This window comes from Carassius gibelio, chromosome A20 (genome assembly GCF_023724105.1).
Source record: "Carassius gibelio isolate Cgi1373 ecotype wild population from Czech Republic chromosome A20, carGib1.2-hapl.c, whole genome shotgun sequence".
Taxonomy (NCBI): domain Eukaryota; kingdom Metazoa; phylum Chordata; class Actinopteri; order Cypriniformes; family Cyprinidae; genus Carassius; species Carassius gibelio.
In genome coordinates, this window is record NC_068390.1 from 10,697,112 (window position 1) to 10,712,399 (window position 15,288).

General features: G+C 42.0%; 1 protein-coding gene across 2 annotated transcripts in view; it reads left to right on the forward strand.

The window, feature by feature from the left end:
* prrc2c (proline-rich coiled-coil 2C) overlaps positions 1–15,213 on the forward strand; it is a 33,229-nt gene extending 18,016 nt beyond the window's left edge. The window contains exons 15-33 of one of the 2 annotated variants that reach the window (XM_052535798.1): positions 340–2,793; positions 3,621–3,781; positions 3,990–4,144; positions 4,263–4,635; positions 4,807–4,892; positions 5,037–5,231; positions 6,849–7,100; positions 7,425–7,517; positions 7,615–7,716; positions 7,901–8,090; positions 8,190–8,387; positions 8,648–8,769; positions 8,902–9,038; positions 9,117–9,372; positions 9,508–9,816; positions 10,208–10,311; positions 10,944–11,070; positions 11,165–11,389; positions 13,408–15,213. In XM_052535798.1, the coding sequence (XP_052391758.1) occupies positions 340–2,793; positions 3,621–3,781; positions 3,990–4,144; positions 4,263–4,635; positions 4,807–4,892; positions 5,037–5,231; positions 6,849–7,100; positions 7,425–7,517; positions 7,615–7,716; positions 7,901–8,090; positions 8,190–8,387; positions 8,648–8,769; positions 8,902–9,038; positions 9,117–9,372; positions 9,508–9,816; positions 10,208–10,311; positions 10,944–11,070; positions 11,165–11,389; positions 13,408–13,656 (5,788 nt within the window). In that variant the 3' untranslated portion in view covers positions 13,657–15,213. The remainder of the gene's footprint in view (positions 1–339; positions 2,794–3,620; positions 3,782–3,989; positions 4,145–4,262; positions 4,636–4,806; positions 4,893–5,036; positions 5,232–6,848; positions 7,101–7,424; positions 7,518–7,614; positions 7,717–7,900; positions 8,091–8,189; positions 8,388–8,647; positions 8,770–8,901; positions 9,039–9,116; positions 9,373–9,507; positions 9,817–10,207; positions 10,312–10,943; positions 11,071–11,164; positions 11,390–13,407) is intronic. The other variant, XM_052535799.1, reaches the window with a different exon arrangement.
* Positions 15,214–15,288: the final 75 nt, after the last annotated feature.

The following is a 15,288-nucleotide window of genomic DNA, read 5'->3' on the forward strand; positions in this document are numbered from 1 at the left end:
TTGCTTCTGAATAAATCCTTTACACCACCAGAAATGTCGGTGATGCGGTGCTTTTGTGGTGACTTTGACCTTTTCATATCTGTAGACAATATCCCATAAAATGTATATCATAATAGCATTTTCAACAGCAACTATTTTTTCTTTTTACACTAAATGAGTTAAAAGTTACATATACATATGTTATATAATGTCTTTTGTCACTACAAGTTTGGTCTTAAATTTCAAAAAGTAGAAATTAAAAAGGCCTTAAAGTCTTGAACTTAACTTTTTCATATCTGAAGACACCCTGTTGTTGAACAATTATTAAGACCAATTTTTCCCCTTTCCCTCTTAAAATAGATTGGATGCTGGTCTGGAGCTAGATAGAGGTCTATCAGGTGTCTATCCTCGGGACCATAGCCCACTTGAGCCCCGGGGCAAGAGCCACTTCTTCAGGGATTCATCTGAAACCTTGGCTTCTTTTAGTCATGTCTCGGAAGAGGTTCCAGGTCTCCTACAGACTGACAGAACCCCAGTCATCCCTTCTTTTGAACCTGAGGAGACTAACCTCTCTGGTGCAGATGAGGTGGAAGCCATTGGACAGGCTGTATTGAAACGTAGTATCTCTCAAGGCTCAAGTCACTCTCTGAAACTGGAAGAGCCCAGATTTGAAGGACTTACCATAGCACAGAAATCCCTGGACTTCCCTGATACTGTGGAAAGACCTGAGGACAAGTCTAGAAAGGAGCCTTTTGGACAGGGGTCTGTGATCAACAGCCGTTCCACTCCTCCTGTGGCTAATGATGGTATGCACAAAACCGACAAGCTTACTTTACCTGCACCCAGCAAGCAGAAGTCAGAGATGCGCTGGGGATCCCGTGGATCTGGATCTGGAAGGAGAGAGGGTCCTGGAGCAGAGCGGCCAGTAAGGAGATCTGGACCCATTAAGAAACCTGTGTTGAGAGACATGAAGGAAGAGAGGGAACAGAGAAGAGAGAAAGAAGAGCAGCACGAACGAGGGGATCGATCCAAAAAAGAGGGTGCTGCTCCTAAGGGTGTTACTTCAGCTGCTGTAGAAGCATCTGATAGACCTAAGCCCTATGGTGATGGTAAGAAAGTAGTGGTAGAACCTGAAGTGGGAATAGCAACTGGTGGAACAAAATCCAGAGATCTGCAGACAACTGTATGTCCTGCAGCTACATCTCTTGCTGAGGATAAACCAGACAAGCCTCCATCTAATGACAAACGTAATGAACCCAAACTACCATCTCGCAAAGAGTCCAACCTCCCTCCCAGAGCTTACAGGAGAGATGAGAGGGAGCGAGGCAGAGATGAGCGGGAGAGGGGCAGAGATGAGAGGGAGCGAGACCGAGAGAGGGAAAGAGATGTGGAAAGAGAGAAGGACTGGCTTTCTGATTTTAAAAGCCGTGGTCGGGGAGAGTACTATTCCCGTGGCCGAAGTTACAGAGGCAGCTATGGTGGGAGGGGCAGAGGTAGCCGTGGTCGGAGTCGAGGGGACTACCCGTACAGAGAGCCACGGTCACGCTCGGATTTGCCATTAGGTGCCACAGGGACAGCTAGTTTCCGCTGCAGAGAAGAGAGTGAAACCCGTAGCGAGAGCTCAGATTTTGAAGTCTTGCCTAAGCGCAGACGCAGGCGAGGCTCGGACACAGATTCTGAAAGTGAAGGCAGAGAATCTGCCAGTGACACTGGAGCATCAGATCGTGAGCCCAGCTCCAAACCGAGCAGACCCATCCGTCACGAGCTGCTGGAATCTCAATCCTCTAAATCTGGTTCTGGTTTTGCAGCTGGAAATCTTTCTGAAAAACCTGTGTCTCGAGATGAAGATGGGCGACCCAAACCAGGTTTTTTGTTAAAGGGTGAGGCCACACGCCGAGGCAAAGGAGGATTGCACAGCAGGCGAGGTGGTGGCAGGGAGCGAGGTGGCTACAGATCTGCTCCTTTCCGTCGGGCCCCTGTTAAAGAGGCCTCACAGTGGCCCTTGAAGCCCATGGAGACCTTTCGGCCAGAGGAAGCAGAAACCTCGCGTATTGATAGTACCCACTCTGAAAGACGGCACATCAAATATGACAACAAGAAGATTGGAGAGGGAGGACAAAGCTTCCGGGAGAGGCCCCGGAGACCAAGGGCAGCCCGTCCTCCCAGACAAGACAAGCCCCCACGTTTTCGGAGGCTTAAAGAACGTGAGGCAGCAGTGTTTGCTGGGGAAGCGATTCCTGGTGTGCCAGTACCTACATCGGTCTCCCCTATGCGGTCCAAAGCTCCTGGAACGCTGGTCTCTTTGCCAGAGGGAGTGGCTGATACCAGAACAGCACCTTCTCTGACTCCTGATGTAACTTCCCCTGAGCTTCCTGTCACAGAGACCGTTGTCCATGAAATGGGAGCCACCACTGTAGTTGCTGCTGGTAGCAAATCACCTGACTTGTCCAATCAGAATTCTTCTGACCAGGCCAATGAGGAGTGGGAGACGGCCTCTGAGAGTAGCGACTTCAACGAAAGGAGAGAGCGAGAGGACAAGAAGCAACTTGAAGCAGCCATGACTTCAACCACCGCTGCTACTTCTACCTCCACCATGCCAACACAGATCTCTGGAGGACAGAGCAAATCACCAACAGAAAGTGTGGTAATCCCTAAACGGGAGATCGCCTCGGTAGCCAAGAGAAGCTTCTCAAGCCAGCGCCCTGTGGATCGACAGAACCGCAGAGGAAATAGTGGGCCTAAAACTGGTCGAGGGTATCCTGCAGGCAAGAGCGAGAGAAGGGGTGGATCTGGAGCCAAATTGGGACGCAGGGGGTGAGTACTGAACAGTGTTGTCTTAGGAACCAAAAAGTTATAATGTAGCTGTTTATAGGAGAAATGCATCTGTTATGGTTTAAAGCAGGGCTGTTAAATTCAGCTCCTGAAGGGCATCTGTCCTACAGAAATTAGCTTGAACCCTAATTAAACACATCTGATCAAGGTCTTAAGGGGTGCAAAAAACTTTCAGGCAGTTGTTATAGCTAAACTCAATGGGACAGTGACCCTACAGTTATTAGGTTTGTCATTAAACCTTGAACCATCAATGTCATCGATGAGTTTCTAGGTTGATGACGCCTCTTTGACATCTGGTGGAGGTTTGATTTTGTTATTACTGAGAAAATTGTGACCTCTGAAAGCTTTGTAAGCCTAACTTTATCGTTAACCAGTTGCACCAAAGGACTCTACTGTCTACTTGGGCAGTTGCGGTTAAAGTTGAATGAATTGCTAGTTTAGGGACCATCTCTAAATTAAATATGAAATTGGTATACACGTTTGTAACTTGAATAGCATTTGAAGAGAGTGACTAAATCACAAAACAAACTGTAAAGTGTTCATCTACGAATTGGGTATATTTAGGAATATTTAGATCTGATTTGACAGATTATTTTAATAAATATGAAAAACCTAACGCTGTACACCTATGTCACATGTAACTTTAGAGATGTTCCCTAAACATCCAACGTCAAGCCTTCTGACAGTGGGCTGAATTTCCAAACCTTTGATGCAACTATCTCTCACTCTAACTTTTCTCTTGCTTTTTCCCCCAACAACCCTCCGATTCTAATTTATTACTGAGCTAATATTTTCTCTGTTTCCTGCAGTGCTGCTGCTCAGAATGCAGAGGCTGGTCAGGCCAGTACGGGTCAGAAAGTTGGGAAAGAACCAGCGTCCAGTCGCCGGAAAGAGGAAGCAAAACATGCTGTCAAAAAACCCAAAGAGAAAGAAAATGCTTTGTCTCAATTCGATCTCAACAATTATGCCAGTTAGTATTCAATACTCTGTATATTTTTGATGCACCTTGAAATTTATAAATTTAATATTTAGTAAAATTTGTTCCTAGCTGTACATTATTTGCAAGTACAGCTTCAGTATTAAAATAGTTATTTAATTACTTGGTCTTAACATTTAAACTGAATAAAATGTAGGTTATTCTTTTTTTTGGATACTCATTTATCATATTTCTGCCCCAGGTGTAGTGATCATTGACGACCACCCAGAGGTCACAACGCTTGAGGACCCTCAGTCAAACACAAACGATGATGGGTTCACTGAGGTTGTTTCACGGAAGCAGCAGAAACGTTTGCAGGATGAGGAACGAAGGAAGAAAGAAGAGCAGACTGCACAGGTGAGGAAAGGAGGGGAATGTCTTTAGTTCAATTCATTACATGCATTGCATTGTGGCAATTGGTACACAAGACATCATCTCATCCGATGTATTCTGCAACTCTCCTTGTGCTGTGCAGAACTGGAGTAAAAAGGGCTCTGGTGAAAAGGGCAGGGGAGGTGGCGGTTCTAAACTCCCTCCACGATTTGCCAAAAAGCAACAACAGCAGCAAGGATTGGCAGCTGGGCAGCAGCAACCGTCAGCTCCAGCTCCACAGACCCAGGCTGTCCCTCAGCAGACTCCACCACAGCCAGCTATCTCTGTGTCGCAGCACAGCCTGCCTGCCTCTAACCAGAGTACTATCTCACCCCAGCCCCTTGAGGGTGCGGTGGCACCTCTGGCCCCCTCACCTGTAGACTTCCCTGTCAAGAGTCAGACGCACAACACACTGGGTACAGAACTGTGGGAGAACAAGGTGGCTGGCTCCACTGTTCTCTCTGATGTCAAAAAACGTAAGTTCCTCACTTTAAAGCCATGTTTACATGAAGTTTTAGTTTAAGAAACTATTTGTAACCATTCATAAAGAACAATTAAAGCCAATGAGGTTTTTCTTGACAAATTTGTTCTTTGATCAATTTTACAACATAGTAACAGTTGGTTATCTTATTGTCTTGCTATTATAGTTGGACCTATCAGCCCTCCCCAGCCTCCATCTGTCAGTGCCTGGAACAAACCCCTTACTTCATTTACTGGGCCCGTTACACCTGAGGTGAGAGGAAGATATTGAAATTTGTAATAATTTAAAAATGTTTTTAAGCAAGCTGTTTTCCAAAATGCTATGTTAACTGGCTGACCTACACCATTTTTTATTTTCTGAACGTTAAGTGCTGATGTTTTTGTGGTTGTGTTTTAGGGTGTGAAATCGGGAACAGAAGGTGGGGTTGAGCTGGGCATGGACAGGATCCAGTTTGGTGCCCCGTCTTCAGCAGGAAGCACTGACAGTGACGGAGTGCCCGCCCTTCTAGAGAAAACCTCTGATAATAAACTACCTGAACCCAAAGAGCAAAGACAAAAACAGCCTCGTGCTGGACCTGTCAAACCTCAGAAGGTAGTTCCTGCTTTTATCTCAAAGGACCAATTTATAGCAGCATTTACATCACATAATACAGCATATTTCCAAATGAAATGGGATACTTACCAAGACGTGTTACAGGTCTTGATTTCATTGTTGTTTGGATTAGGGATGGGTCACGGTTTTCGAATATTCGATTAGTTGATTTTAATTACGGAATATCGATTAGGCTTTGTGATTATTTTCTAAGGATGTGAACCGTGCCTGAGCACGTCTTACCCCCAAAGGCCGGTTCGGTTGACTGAGATCTCTCCGTGCCACACTCGGACGTGGTTGGTTGGAAGAGGTGGGCCAGAGCGCGGTTCAGTTTAATTAGGGTGCAGTACGCATGCAGTGAGCGCTAACCGTGCCGGAGCAGGGAACTATTGATGCGTGCAGCATGATTACGTGTCTTCTGTGTCACCGTATCCCAAACTACTCAAAATAATAAACCACAAAGTTAACAAAATGATGCACTCCTCTGTGCCGAGCGATAAACTTCCTGTTTCCCACGTATTAAGTCGTGATTACGAGCTAGCTGCATTAAAATTTATTTGTTGAAAGAATAAAATGTAATATTCCACTGGTTGGTAGCCACAAACATTTACCGCCCATATTTATATACTTTTGTTTTTGACTCTGTTATGTTGATGTTTCTGAAGTTAATAACATTATGTGACTATTCACAAGCTTTTAGTTATGGTATAAATGCTTGGAAATATGTAATGTTTTAATTGCAATAAGATTTGGGCTTTGTTACTTTTTATTATAACACAAAACCTCAGCCTTCTGTCAAATTTAAGATAAAATACAAACAATAAATGTTTTTTACACTCTTTAATTTGTAGAAAGACATTCACCTCCTTTCAAGCTGCATGTGAATCAATTATATTTTCCTGTTTAATATGTGCAGCACAAAATAAAAACGAATAAATATTTGAGTGCATGTTGAAAAAAAAAGTTGTTATATACAAATGAGTGTCTCGTGAAATAAATCAATTTGAGTAAAAAAAAAAAAAAACATTAAGCCTATTACTGTTTAGTTTTAAACGTGAAGAATGACGGGTGCCACTATTATACAGGTGTAATATATTTTACTTCACGCAATGTAACATGATTTTATTATCGTAACTTTTACTTTATTCCTAAAATATTATGACGCTAATAATTGATTTTCATGCGTTTTTTTTTTTTTGAGAATGATAAATGGATCAAAAATGCTCAACTCACTGTCTTGTGCTGGCCACTTTGTAGGCTATTTAAAAAGCAAACAAACTTGAATTTAACAAACACAAAATGTTCCATCATATTTCTGAATTAAATAAAGAATCTAAATGAAATATGATCACTTTGCCATTAAAAACCAAAACTAAACTATTACAATGGCTTCAACAGCAGCTGTGTATTGAGGACCGTGACACGGGCTTGGGTCGGACTTGGGCAGAGAATTCTGATTAGCCCCGGGCCGTGTAAGGCTTTATATTAGTTCCCTCGTTTCAATTAAAAGCTCTGAAAAAGTAAAAACTGAATTTTTACTAGTTGTCCCAGACTTTACAGATACTTCTATATAGGTGTGTAATGTACATTGTTTAAAACTCAAATTTTCCTCCTCAGTTACCTGACATCCCCCCTCCAGAGCACAAGGAATATAAACCTGGTCCCATTGGCAAAGAGCGTTCACTCAAGAACCGTAAGGCTGCTAAAGATGTGCGTCAGTCCGATGGAGAGGTCTTGGATAAAAATGGAGCTAGAGGAAGCCGAGACAGAGACTCCAGCTCACCCACTAAAGACAAAGTTCCTGAGCTGAGTGGAGACATCGAGGGCATGATCACTGCTCCAACAGCGGAGTACTCCTGCAGCTCTAAGGTGCAATTTAATATATCTTTGCTTCATTTCTTTTTATTAAACGTTTTATGGGTCATGTCATTTTGAATGAACAGTTTTCTAGGTTTACTTTGTCATTTATTATTCCAATTTTTACTTAATAAACTGTTAATTGCCTTATTTTACAATACTGTTGTTTTTACTATATTTTTTGATCAAATGTATGGATCTAACTTGGTGAGTGTAACAAACTTTTTAAAAACATTAATCTTACCAACCCCAAATTTTTAATGGTACTATTAATATTATTGAAAAACATAGTTGTAAAGAAGTTGTTTTCTGACAATGTGTCGGTTTATTTTGCAGGAATCAGTGACTGACTACACAATCCCATCTTCCTCGTTAGCGGACAACGTCCCCACTGCAGGGACCAAGATGGAGGAGAGCCTCGTGGCACCTGTACGTGCTTCAGTGCTGTAATCGATATGCGTGTGTATAGGGTTTCTCTCTCTCTCTCTGTGCGTGTGTTCTGATAGTTTTTTGGTCGTTGGTCCAGGTGGCGCTCCCGCACCCAATGCCTATTCAGCGAAGAGAAGCCCTGCAGCAGAGCTCAAGCCTTGCCACAGTCTCTCCTGCTACTGTTGACCTCACACTTAAAGTAAGACGCAGACACTGAATGATTCATTGGAAAGTCAGAATAAATGTGATGTTTCATTCACAAATCCTGATCCACTAATCAAAAGCTTTAACAAATGGAGTCAAAATGTACTTTACACAATTAAAGCAGTGGAGATATGCTACCAGGATCATCTTTTAAACTGCTCCTCACTGTTTTCTTGCAGATGGAATCTGCGCGCAAGGCTTGGGAGAACTCGCCTAGTCTTGTGGAAAAGAGCTCTCCGGTCACCTCCTCTGCTTCCCCAATCACCAGTGGAGGAGGAGGAGCAGGCAGTGCCTCCTTCAGTTCCTTCTCTAGTGCTTCAGTGCCTCAGATACCTGTGGCCTCGGTCACCCCCAGCACCTCCCTGTCCGGTAAGTGTTCATGTGGACCAGAACACCGCATGAATGGGTACGAAAGAAGGAAAAAAACACACATGGGCCGAATTTTAATAGTGGGCTTCGGTTCTACAGGATCTGCAACCTACACAACATCCTCTCTCAGCACGAAAAGCACATCAGCCTCTGACCCTCCCAACATCTGTAAGGTGAAGCCCCAGCAGCTGCAGAGTTCAGGAATGTGCAACACTAACTTCTCCCACCTGGGCTGTGCTCCTTCTCTGTTACCGCAGCAACAGGCCCCACAGGTGTTCGTATCCCAGTCTGCAGCAGGTAAACAGCCCACATCACCCTCAAGTTTGAACATTGTTTCTACTTCTCCAATTCAATAATTTAGAAGCCATTATACACTTTTTGATCATTATAACATTTTTTATTAATATATTGCATTGTTTCTGATTAAAAGTATTAATCGTAAAAAAAATCGTACTGACTTCAGACTATATTTAAGTTTCTTGTTTGTATGTCATTATTTTGTCTATATCTACGTGTTGTTCTTTTGAATAAGTGATCGTCTGTTTCTTACGGTGTAGGTTCTGCGGCCCAAATCCCGGCTTTCTACATGGACACCAGCCACTTGTTCAGTACGCCCCACCCTCGCTTGGCTCCTCCTTCTATAGCACAGCAGCAAGGCTTTCAGCCTGGACTCTCACAGGTATTTAGTTCTGGTGGTCCCACACCAGCAGGATCAGACTTTCAAGTCATGATTCATAATTGTTGTTTTCAGTGGTCTAATTTTCCTGAAGTTGTGGTTGGTTGACCCCTTTTGATTTCTCTCTTTCTCTAGCCTACAGCGGTGCAACAGATCCCCATCCCCATTTACGCTCCTCTGCAGGGGCAGCACCAGGCCCAGCTGAGCCTCAACACTGGACCTCCGGTGTCTCAACCTCAAGACCTCTTCAGCTCCTCCATGCAGTCCTACAGGTATTACAGAACGAGCTGCTGTTAACTCTGAAACATCCCAAAAATGACGTAATGTGTAATCTCTCAATCAATTTATAGTATGCTGTCTTGTCTACTCAGGTCTCAACAGGCATTCATGCAGAACAGCCTTTCCCAGACGTCTCCCATGATGCTGTCTGGGACTCCACTGCACAGTTACCCCGGAGTGCAGCCCCCAGATTTGGGCAAGCCTCAGTCCAGCCTGGCCTATCAGCAGACCTCAAACACCCAACACATCCCCATCCTGTTTGAGCCCCAGCTGAATCAGCCTTCTGGCATGGGAGGATCACAGCTTATAGACACGCATCTACTGCAGGTCAGAATTCAATTTCTCCCGATGGTGGCCTAGTATATACCCCACCTCCCTTTTTTAATTGTTCAGTCTGTCATGATTGTGATCTAAATTCTGCTGTATTTCTCTCTCTCTTTCTCACACTGTGATGATCTGCAGCGTCAGGGAATGAGTCAGCACTCAAACCTGTACTCTGGACAAGTTCAGCAGCAGAGCAGCTACTACAGCTCAACACAAAGTCCCAACTCTGCCCTGCAGCAGGTGACCGTTCCTGTGCCGGGTTCACAGATGTCTTTGCCCAATTTCGGCTCTGGTGGTGGTCAGCCACTCTTGGCTTTGCCTCAATCCCTACCTCCGACACCTCCCCAAGCCCCGCCCCCCAGCCTCAATCGCCAGCCCCCCAGCAATCCTCCCTACCGTGGCCTTATTGGCCAGAATACACACAGTATGATGCAACATTCCAATAAGGTACGCTTATAACCATGAGGTTTAATTTGTTACTTTTTTTTTTTTTTTTTTGCAAATTTATTGCACTTCGTTATTTCATTTACTGTTAATAATGAAGTTAATTGTAGACCAGGAATATTTACTCCTGTTGCTACTTGGCAATTGTTAATTTTGGGCCCTGTTTATATTAATACACACAAACATTAATGGCATTTTCTTTTCTTTTTATCCTTTCATCTCAGCCTAATTATTTATGAGAGATGCATTGCTTTTTCACCACCTACTGTTAGAGAGTGAAATTGTATTTTCATTTTGTTCCAAAAAAAAAAAAAAAAAAACTGTAATATTACTGTAGTCTAAAAGCTTATCCTACATGGGGCATATTGAAGCATTTGTGGTTTTTCTGTTCTAGATGTGTGAGATGGATCTGAAGCTCTTCAGTGGTGGAATGGATATGAAGCCTGGAACTCCACCTGTCAGCGCCAGAAGCACTACCCCCACTTCTAGCCCTTATAGGTATGTCTATGCACGCAAAGCCATCCAGATTAAGGACCAGACACACCAAACCATCATCAAAGACATAGTGGTGACAAAAGCCTTGCAGTGTCTGCAATGTTGGGCTTTAAAACACCGCAAAGACTACTGTCAACAGGCAACTGTGCACACTCTGTGCTTACATGAGAGGAAATAGCTGTCCACACCATTAGTTGGTTGTATTCGACGTAGGACTGTGAATATGCACTACTGATCGAAAAAAAATGTGCCTCATATTTTAGAAGTCATAATAATATGCTGATTTGATGGACAAGAAATATTATTTTTTTGCTGCTGTATATTTTTGTGGAAACTGATATCCTAAACTTTTAAATTATAGTGTAAGGCAAAAATAAAACAAATTCTGATTCTTAAACAACCAAAGCAATATCCCTCACCGATTGGGCATGTTGAATTACCAGTGAAGCCTTTGACTTGTGGCAGCTGTACAGAACACAATGCAAAAACAAATGCTTAATATCAGCCTGATATTGGCCAACAGATGACGGTTGACTTGGTGTCTCATGGCCTTCATGTACAGTGGATGCATATCCCTGCTCTGTTGTAGCCGTATTTTGTACGTTTTCTGACAGCTTCCTTGTTTGTGTTCTCAGGGTGTGCTCCACAAGTCCCAGTAGTCAGTCTAGCAAGATGAACAGCATGCTGTATCCCAAACAGTTCCAGTCGGGATCTGCAGGAATGCGCATTGCCCAGCACTTCCCAGGACCGTTCAACCCACAGGTCAGTTACTACAGACACAAAGTAAGTTGTTGGAAATTTATTTTGATCACACTTCTTGAGCATTAACAGCATTTCCCATCTGTCACATAAACAGATGTTGTCTCAGGCTAACATGGTGTCTCCATTGGTGCGTCAATCCCATGCAAACTCATTTCCTGGAGGGGTACAGCGTTCACCCATGGGTCCACCCATGTCCTCTAATCTGAGTGGGGGTCTAATGCCCCATCCCAGACCCCAGCATCCTCCACGTGGACCTTCTGGTCCCTCGTTAGCTCCCCGTGGCACACAGGCTGCTCTGAAAGCAGAGCAGGACCTTAAGGTGAGTGTTATCACCACATTTAAATAAATACGATGATTTTGATTTGAAGAGTACAATAATTCTGGCTAAAATCTACATTTAGCTAAAATATTTGTTTTTCTGTACACAGTGATTTAGAATTTGAAACCTACAAGTGTATTTTTATGATGGCACTAACTGTAAATTGTTCATTGTAATCAGAATAGCCTAATAGCTTTAGTTTTATTTTAGTGTAGTGAATGGTAACTCCTTTTTAAAAAGCATTATAAAAGCATATATATATATATATATATATATATATATATATATATATATATATATATATATATATATATATATATATATATATATATATATATATAGGGAGTTTTTTTTTAACCCTTTTTTGTACTCAACATAAAGCATATCTATTAGGGCTGGGCAATTTAACACGTTATTGCGTTAATGCATTAATTTATTAACGCCAACAATTATTTTTTCGTGCGTTAACGGTTTTCTTTATTATTATGAGTCTGTTGCTCACTGACTCTGAATACACATACAGACAAATCATGGGTCACAGGAGGTGATGCTCCCGATCAAATCATTTATGCTAAGCATCAACATTCACAAACCACCGTCCACTCTTATTTTTAACAGAAAAGAATGCAACAAGCTCGTAATCATGACTTCATCATTTAGAAATAGGAAGTTTCTGATAGCACTTGAAGACAACAGAGAAGCACTCTTGCTTAACTCAGTGAAGTGAATGATTTAACTTTCTAACACTGTAACGCACGTCCCTCTCACATATTGCTTTACAGAAGATCTGCACTCTGACGCAGTTAGCACTCACATACATATACACATGTATATATTTTTTTTTCAACTTGAATATTGTGTTGATCGGTTTGAGAAGGTGCTTTTAAAGGCGCTTTATAAAATCTGTTCATTTATTATTATTATTATTATTATTATTATTATTATATAACAACTGAACTGTGCTCTTGCCCACCTCTTCCAACCGAACCAGGGACTGCTAGACAGAACAAACACACTAATCAAATGCACAACGGCAAGGTTAAGATTGCCTAGTGAGAGCACACCCTAACTACTCTTCTGCATCCTGCACATACGAGTCTCTACCCACCCATTAAGTGTTGTCCTCTTATAGGAAGATGCCTGTTATAATGTTATGATCGAGGCTCTGGACTTTAAACATAACTTGATTTTCTATAACAAACTATAACATATTTTCTATGAAAACATTGTCCTGGCAGTGACAAATAGCTTCTTTTATATTTAATGTTATAAGTTAAAATTTAGGCTGCTGTAAAAAACAAACAAAAAAAACACCTTATTTGTTTAAAGTGTTTGCAAACCAAATGTTATTACACTTTTGTTCATATAGCAGTAGGCCTACATTTTAAATGAAAAAAAAAAATGCACAATACACTACTTTTGAATGCATTATTAGTTTTCTGCATAATGTGATTAATTTGCGATTAATCGGAGACAATGTGATGTAAAAAAAAAGTTAACCGTTGCCCAGCACTTATGTATATACACACACCCATATATGGGGGGGGTGTGTGTGTGTGTCTGTCTACATGGTTACACTCACTTTATTTTTTGTCATAACCTTTAATATGAACATTGCTTCATTGGACAACATTGGTCAGGGTATAAAATATAATTTACAGATTTATTTATCCCAATAGAAAAATTACAGTATTTTCAGTATTACTGAAAATACTGAGATATATACTATACCATTTAAAATACAGAGAGATGATTTTAACAATATGATAAAACTCTCTTAGCATTTTTTTTATTTTTATAAATGTTCCATGTAAGACAAGCACTGAATTATAGGGTAGAAATTAATAAAACTTTACCTTGTCCAGTATCCGTATCCTGTAATGGGACCTTTGAATATTTTTGTGGGCAATGGGGGACCTTGGAGTCACAATTTTAGAAGCGCTACTTTAGAGGTTATACGTGTGATCATTTTCTGTATTGGCTTTGAATGTTCATCTTTCTCTCTCTCTCTCTCTCAGGCTAGACAAAGAGCAGAGGTACTACAGTCTACCCACAAGTTCTTCTCTGAGCAACAACAACTCAAGGCTCCAGTCAGCAAACCGTCCCGTATAGAAGCAGGCAAACCCACTGACAGCATCACTTCAAATCACCAGGGGGCGCCATCAGACCGCACAGAGTCTGACAAATCTCTACCTTTAGCAACAACCAAACCCATCCGGACGGGTCCAATCAAACCACAGGCCATCAAACCAGAAGAGAGCAAATAGTCCTTACTGCTTCCGGATGGACAGATGGATGGAAGGATGGACTGAGAGGCTGAGTGCTGAGGGGAGGGGGGGGGGTGTCCTACAGCACCTGAAAGTGGTAGAAAAGTGTTGGGAAGTAGAGTGATGGAGGTTAGTTTTGTGAGGTGCTGTGCATTTCCCTCACACTTACTGTGCCTGTTTTCCTCATCCTTTTATCAGTCCATCCATTCTCTCCTCCGCTGTGATTGGCATTACAGAGAAAACGCCCCTCCATTGTGTGAACTGTACATCCTCAGTGAACAATGAAGGTAGACATCAACATGAGTTACACTTGCTGCTGAGAATGCCATTTTTATAGCAACACGATTTACTTTTTACTTTCTCGTTTTCATGTAGAGAAACACATTTTAGGCAGGCAAATGTCTCCTTTTTTTGATTGAAGATGTTTTCCCCACATTATCTTTTTTTTTTTTTCTTCTCCATGTTCTCAAGCAATGTTTCGGTTATGGCGATAAAGATACAATAAAATGTCTACACACACACACATACTCTAGCATACCTTTTATTATGTGTATGTGTGTACACCTCTCTTAAAATGACTTACTCTGACTTCAACCTTGTGTATTGGCCTTAACAATACATAGAACATTATTTCAGCTGATTAGGAATTGATTGCAATCGATAAATTAATCTGATACATCTGCAGTCTCCACTGTGAGCCTTCCCTTTTGCCTTCTTGGTAGTCTCAAGAATCAAAGATTGTGTTTGCGTGTGCGCAAAATACCCTTGAAACTTTATCCAAAGTTTAGGCGTCAAGAGACCTGAGTCCTTTTAAGATGAATATATATGATTTTGACAAAGACGGTTCAGCTTGGTCAACAGATAGTAGAATTATGACGGAATATTTTCTTTTTTGTAAACGGTTCCTCCAGACCAGGCCTATGTTTGATTGTGTCCTAAGCTTAAGCCCCTCCCCTTTTCTGTGAATGAGGACAGATGTAGACACGCCCACTTCTGTAACTCCAGTCTTTTACCTTCCAGCCTCTCCACACAGCTCCCAACCATGCTGCTGACCAGCTTTGACTCTCCTGACCAATCACTGCAGAGGAGGGGTGGAGTTTAGGTTGGGGTGAGTGGTCATGCAATTTAGGTTCAGTGCTAAAGAGCGTAGCTGCAATTTTAGAAAAGAAACGTCGAGTGTGAGGCTGCCAGACTGAATAGGGGGGTTTGGGGCAAAAGTGATGAGTCTTGAACAGAGATGACCATGTTTTGGACTACTCTTTTATGGTGACCACAGGCCTGGGTATATAAGGTCTTTCTCCAAACCACTCCCTTGGGTTGCTATTGTAAAGAAGGGGCCTGCAGTTGAACAAGGGTTTCAGTACAGCCCCCTCATTTCTTGTTTAGTAGGAATGAGAAACTACAAACAAAAGGGGAGGAGAGGAAATGTTTTTGTTTTCTTTTTCTGTTTTTGTTTTACTTGTACAGGGGTTAAATTGCTGTATTAAAATATGTAAGGTCTTATTTACATTCTCCTGGTTTGGTTACAGAAACTAATAAAATATGCTGTAAAAATGAGCTGTGGTTTTGATGGGTGTTTTGAGGTCAAATTAATTCATTAATATACCTCTGCGCATGCATGAAGAGAGGAAA